Here is a 6,460-nt window from a genome sequence, read left to right as displayed (position 1 = left end):
AAGAACGCATACCAAGTTCTGGAAAATCCAAAAGGGATCCAACTTCTTCCCGAAACCCCTCATTCCAATGATTTCCTCCCGTTCATCTCTTTCCCTAGCTTTTCCTGTTTATTTAATTTGCCACATGATCATTTCTAATTCTTACATTGTGTCGTTTACCATCATTGCTTTCAAGTATCAGTGAAAGTCATGAACTTTGATCTGTAGATAAATTAACCACTTTGATTGAAGTCCTGAAATTTACAAAGCCTTGCTAGTTGCTACAATCAGAACAAGTTTATTTTATTTTGGGTAGTATCCAGATCTGATCTTTCAGAGTCCCACTATGAGATTCGTAGCCCCCGAGTCTCCTCATACAGCATTTCTTACCGGACCTCGATCTTAAGCTACCTTTGGATCGATGATAGGAATGAAGACCATAATTGGTGCTAGCATTTAGTGAATGAAGCAATGAAATTGGCTGTATCTATGTTGGGTAGACACAAATCCAAAAGAAACGAAGAGAAAAAAAAGGGCTAATGAAATAATGTTGCCAAAACTTTGAGATTCATTGTTTATATCACAGAGAAACAGAGATCTACAAGTTACGATTAATCATTAACAAATTTTGTTCAGAACCACAAAATTAAAAAGTGGCCTAATGAACTAGCTCAATTGGGACCCCAGCAGCTGAGGTACATGACTTTTCTGAGAGACTCCTCAGAATGCTTGGCCTTGTCATCTCTGAGTTTACTTGAAACCAAAGCAGAGGATGAGGAAGAGAGTTTTGAATGAGCCTGAGAATAAGACCTGAGATGGGTCTTGGCTTGCTGCTGCACCAGTTTCATTGTGTAATTCCACCTGCAGATTCCTTGGTCTTTCAAGGCCTCCACAACTCCCACACTTGCTGCCACTATCCATGCTCTCCTTGCTGATGATGAAGAACTCATATTGTTGATGATGAAAACTGAAACTGCTGTTTGAATGTGCTTGATTGTTTTGATGAATGTTGAGCAAACCGTGAGATGGTTTTGCTTTTATAAGTTCATGAATGGAAGAGGGAGCCCATAAAATATGGGAAAACCAGGAGCGCAGGCAATGGTTTTACTTGAGAGTTGGTTTGGTTTCGGCGTCATCATTGCCAAGTGTCACTGCTCAATTACTTTACTACGAACAAATATAGATGAGCACACGGTTTTCCTTATAAAATCCATCAAAGCCTCAAGTATAGGAGAAAATCCACTTGCTATTTTTTCACACTTTGGTTTTGTTTATTTTACAGGAAATTGTCATTTTCCAAATTAAATTCACTCTTCCTTGACAAAAAAAAAAAATCACACTTCTGGTGTAAAGAAAATCTAATTGTTTAAGTTAAAATAAATTAGTAAAATTTATACTTTAGGGGACCAGTATTTTGGATCAGTGATGCTTTGAGTTGTAAGAGAGCTAATGATAATATGCCAAAATGGATCAATTCTCATATTAGTTTCTTCCATGCATTACAGAGTCAGAAATCTACAATTTAATTACAATCATGCATTCTCTGTAAACAAGCAAATTTGGTTAGTTGGGACCCCAAGTGTGGAGGTACATGACTTTACTAAGAGAGTCCTCGGACTGCTTTGGCTCGTCATCTCTGAGTTTCCTTGAAAACAAAACCGAGTATGAGGAAGAGAGTTTGGTGGAAGCCTGAGAATAAGACCTGAGGTGGGTCTTGGCATGTTGCTGCATCAATCTCATAGTTTGGCTCCACTTACAGATCCCTAATTGGTCTTTTTGCAAGGCCTCCACAACTCCAACACTTGCCGCTACTACCCAAGCCCTGTTTGCTACTGACCATGAAGAACTCATGTTGATGATCTTGATCTTCTACTGGAATCAGGAGTGTGATGTTCTTGTATGTTCTGATGCTAATCAAGCAAAGCTTTGAAGAATGTTTGAGTAAACAGGGTGAGATGGTCTTGCTTTTATAGAGGGAGTGAGAGTGCAAGTTGTGGAATCAAAGTAAATAAGATATTGAAGAAACCATGCGCTGGAGGCTCTGTACTCTGTAGCTACTGCTGGTTTTTGCTTACAGTGGTGAATCATATTATTTCCCAGTGCCAGGTAGTCTCAATTATGACAAGCTTGCCTATATCCTCTACACGTCTATAAAATGCTGCAGAGGAGCACATGGTTTTCCCTATAAAATCCCATTTGAGCCTCAGGTATGGGACACAGGAACCCATTATTACGTTTTTGTTTGTTTTCTTTCTGGTTAGGATTAGGAAACTGTTTGGTGATGCAATTACTGCATAATCTGCATTAAGGCCTACTTTCATGGTGCCAATTAAGTGTATACAGATCCAATTGTTGCTTTCCAGTCAATACAACTCGAATGCTATCACTTTGATGTTTCAATCAGATGAAGAAGCTGCAACGTTTATAGGTAGAACTTTCAAAAGCAGATTTGGAAAGAATGGTGCAGGCTCTGAGCTGCGGCCATCTTCCAAAGAACAAGTTTGAAATTTGAAGAGGCCTTGATTCCATCAAGAAGCCTTTCTTGATATATATCTCATATCTCTTAAGCAATCCGAATTTCATTACCTGGACCACTAATCTTTTTCTTCTACAATCAGGAACAGGATGCTATGACTTAGAATAGGGTTGCCAAATGGGTTTTTGATTTGCCATATGCTTTTGTCATTAATATAGAAACAAGAATACATTACTCAAGAGAGTAAATAGTACAGATAATGTCAATAGTTATAACAAAACCTACAACAATTTGCTATAATGGCAGAGACATCACTCAATTTCCTTCCATTTAATTACAAGCCAAACTGCCAAAGCCATTGATCAACAAGTTTAATTCTTGTTCAGCCCAAGCCAAGGTAATCTTGCTCTTGATTTTAAGTGCTTGCATGAATAATTGAACTAGTTATTGGGACCCCAGCAGCTCAAGTACATGACAGTCCTCAAAGACTCCTCTGACTTCATACGCTTCTCATTCCTGACTTTGCTCAAAGCTGAGGTCGAAGAAGAAGATAGCTTGTTCTTGTTGGCCTGAGAAAAAGACCTGAAATGGTTCTTGGCTTGTTGATGGACGGATCTTATGGTGGGTGAGTTCCACCTGCAAATGCCTTGGTCCTTCAATGCCTCCACAACTCCAACACTTGCTGCCACAATGGCCTTGCTTGCTCTTGAGCTAGTACTCATGATGGTGACAATGATTTTCTCTTTTCTGATAGAAGCAGTAATCCTCTGTTTGTGTTTTGGAATTTCTCACAGGTGAGTTTGAATGGTTTCAGAATGAGGTGGTCATTATATAGAAGAGGGATGAGGTAGAGGAGCCAGTGGTATTTGTTTTGTCTGTTTCCTTTGGTAAAAGTCTGTGGGTGGAAACTTAAATGGTTTTGCTTAAACAAATGTCCATAGGCCCGCGGTCTGGGAGTTAAACCACTCTCGTGAGTACTTTGTTTACCATGAAAGGTGGGCCTGGGATAAGGATAAGGGCCAAAATAACCAATGATTAACAAAAAGGCAAGTAATTCCTTTTTTTAAGAATTCTGTTTTTGCGTTAGACTGTTGATATGGTGAGAAATTGGTTGCCGCACCAATGGGCGGTGCAGTCCTCTTATCAGCAGGGGCGGAACCAGGATTTGAAACTTGGGGGGTCGAGGTATAAAACATGGGGTTTTTTGCACCAACAGTGTCTGGAGACTTGGGTGACTGACAATATGATACCCGAACTTACAAAGTTATCAAAGTAATACCCAGACTCAATTTTTCGTATCAACGTGGTACCTACGTCAATTTTCCGTCACGTCTCCGTCAATCCTAACCACGTGCGATGCACAGACTCATTAAATGAGGCTAAAAAGACTAATTTGCCCCTCAATTCATTAAATTTTCTCTCTTATTCATCGTCTTCTTCTTCTTCTCCATTTAGGCGGACACCCAAGTCCTGGTCCCGATGATTAGAACGGCGAGACTGCAAAGGAGATGATGACGTGGCAGTGGGGGAGGAGGAAGAGGGAAAAGGATGGAGGAAATGTTGGTGGGATGAACTGGTGGAGTTTCCCGACCGTTGATGTTCTTGAAATCTCACCCAGATTCAACAAATCTCGGCCATCCATTTCGGCTCCGTTGGCCCCTTCTTCTTCCGGGAAGAAGATGGAGAAACTAGCAGTGGTGGAGTCGAAGCTGGCGGAGTTGCCGCCAAAGGAGGAGGATTCGGAGTGTGGGCTGATGCTGAAGTTGGACTACGACGACGTTTTGAGTGTTTGGTCCAACAAATTGTCGCCATTTTCGGAGGAGTTGTAGGGCGGCGCCGATGGAAACGATGTCTCTGTATGTTTCTCATCTCTGGAGGGATTGGAGCGAGGCGGCGGTGGTGGTGGAGGTGAGGGAGGAGTCAGGGAAGATGGCGTAGAAAACGGGGTTGTCTGGAACGCGGGAGTTTTTGTGGAAGAAGATGGAGGAGGATGCATTCTTGGGGGTTTCGGTTTCTTGAAGATGTTGGTTGGTCAATTCTTGGTCTTTGCTTTCCTCTTGCGTGGTAATGCTGCTATTTCTCTGCTCTAGCTACTGTGATTTAGTTCAGTCCTTGGTTTCATTGCTATGATGATGCTTAGCTCAGTTTTTGGTAACCTTCAAATTGAGGAGAATTGAAGTGTTGGGGCTTTGATTTTCACTCTGCATTGCTGCAATTTGATTTCTGTAGAGATTAATTGGTAATTGTTTGTCTCTGTAAGTAGGGTTATTTTGTAGAAGAGATCATATTCTTGGTGGAATCACTTCCGCTGTGGTTTTCTACAGCTGCAATTCTGCAAAACACATGTCATCCAATCTAAATCAAAATTGGGGAGGGAGGAAGTGATGTGGGTTTGATAGAGGGAAAGAATGGTTTATTATTACCAGGTGGTGTTGAGGAGGAGAGGAAGAGGGTGATGGGTTGGAGAAGAGGAGAGGAAGAGTGAAAAAGTCCTTTTTAGCCTCATTTAATGAGTCACGTGCGTCGCACGTGGTTAGGATTGACGGAGACGTGACGGAAAATTGACGTAGGTACCACGTTGATACGAAAAATTGAGTCTGGGTATTACTTTGATAACTTTGTAAGTTCGGGTATCATATTGTCAGTCACCCAAGTCTCCAGACACTGTTGGTGCAAAAAACCCTAAAACATGAGTACAGAGAATAATAATGTTAAATTTAACAACTCGAACGCACCTTATTAAGTTTGTTAATAATAAAACAATTGAACAAGCTAGACATCAATGATAATTAATGACAAAATATTCTAAATCTAAGCAACATTTTAATATTACTTATTATAAATTGGCTAATTAGTATACATGAAGACATTAAGTACTATTAATTCTAAAGGTCAAATGTTATACAGTTCTATGAGAAATAGTTAAACTAGTGAAGAAATGGACACATGTTGGGGGGGGGGGGGTCCAGACCCCCTCAGGCCTTGCTTTAGTTCCGCCCCTGCTTATCAGAACAAATAAATTTTTCACTCTTTTCTAAAATTGTTCTGATTTTTAATTTAAAATATCCAAAATACCTCATACTTGAGCACTAATTGGGCAGTCCCACTGTCACGTAGTCGTAAGTCTCTCTTTGATATGGTATGTGCGATGATTAAATGAAAAGAAAAAATTATATTGACATCATTTATTTTTTATTTCAAGTTTGGTATGGAATAGCCTGTAAAATAAGATGTACGTAATTTTTCTGCTCTACACTAGTTATAAGTTATAACGTTAAAGAACTAGATCAAACGAAATTACAGACGTAGATTTCATAGTAATTACTCTGTAGGCTCTATCTTCTGCTGGTTTTTGGCCTAGTGGTGACTGAGGATGGGTTTCCTACTTTCCTGCAGGGTGGTTTAGTTTCAACTGCAGACGTAGCTAGTGTTCTCTAATGACAAGTTTACCTATATATTCAACACGTCTCTATACACCAGTGCAGAGAAGCACATGGTTTTCCTTACAAAAATATATTTAAGCCTCAGGTATAGGAGAAGAACCCAGTTGTGTTTATTTATCTTTTTGTTTGATTTTTAATGGGAATTTTGTCCCATCTTATGACAAATTAAAACTAGTTGCTTGGAGAGTAAAATAACTCCCCCACACAATTTTTCTCGTGTAGTTGCTGCATTACACATTGTTTTCACTTTTCACTGGCTACTTACATAGCATCAACTTTTGTGTGTTTACTTGGGGATCCAGCTGTTGGTTTCAATTGGGGAAGAAGTTGCAATCCCAAATCTTAATCCTCACTCAAAAGTACTAGCTAGTGAACTTTTGAGAGGCATCCACGTTCAATTCATGGGATGACATTACATTAGTATCATAATAGTAATTTCTAGTTGATCAGAATTGATTCATTTTGGACAGTTGATTACTTAGAAGGGTCTGCCCAGATGGGTGTTTTGGATTTCTGATATGCTTTTGTCACTAAAAATTAACTCTCTGTTACTCAGAAAGGG

The 6,460-nt window shown here is 39.8% G+C and overlaps 2 protein-coding genes across 2 annotated transcripts; both read right to left on the bottom strand.

The window, feature by feature from the left end:
* Positions 1 to 519: 519 nt before the first annotated feature.
* Positions 520 to 1,016, bottom strand: LOC112189633. Its single transcript, XM_024328976.2, has one exon. The coding sequence runs from the start codon at positions 927 to 929 to the stop codon at positions 651 to 653; it is 279 nt and encodes a 92-aa protein (XP_024184744.1). The 5' UTR covers positions 930 to 1,016; the 3' UTR covers positions 520 to 650.
* A 1,619-nt stretch (positions 1,017 to 2,635) lies between these two features.
* On the bottom strand, positions 2,636 to 3,267 carry LOC112188388. The gene has a single exon (XM_024327491.2). The coding sequence runs from the start codon at positions 3,175 to 3,177 to the stop codon at positions 2,896 to 2,898; it is 282 nt and encodes a 93-aa protein (XP_024183259.1). The 5' UTR covers positions 3,178 to 3,267; the 3' UTR covers positions 2,636 to 2,895.
* Positions 3,268 to 6,460: the final 3,193 nt, after the last annotated feature.

Source organism: Rosa chinensis, chromosome 2, assembly GCF_002994745.2.
Source record: "Rosa chinensis cultivar Old Blush chromosome 2, RchiOBHm-V2, whole genome shotgun sequence".
NCBI classification, from domain to species: Eukaryota; Viridiplantae; Streptophyta; class Magnoliopsida; order Rosales; family Rosaceae; genus Rosa; species Rosa chinensis.
The sequence above is the reverse complement of the archived record's forward strand: the minus strand, read 5'-3'. Positions and strand labels throughout refer to the sequence as shown.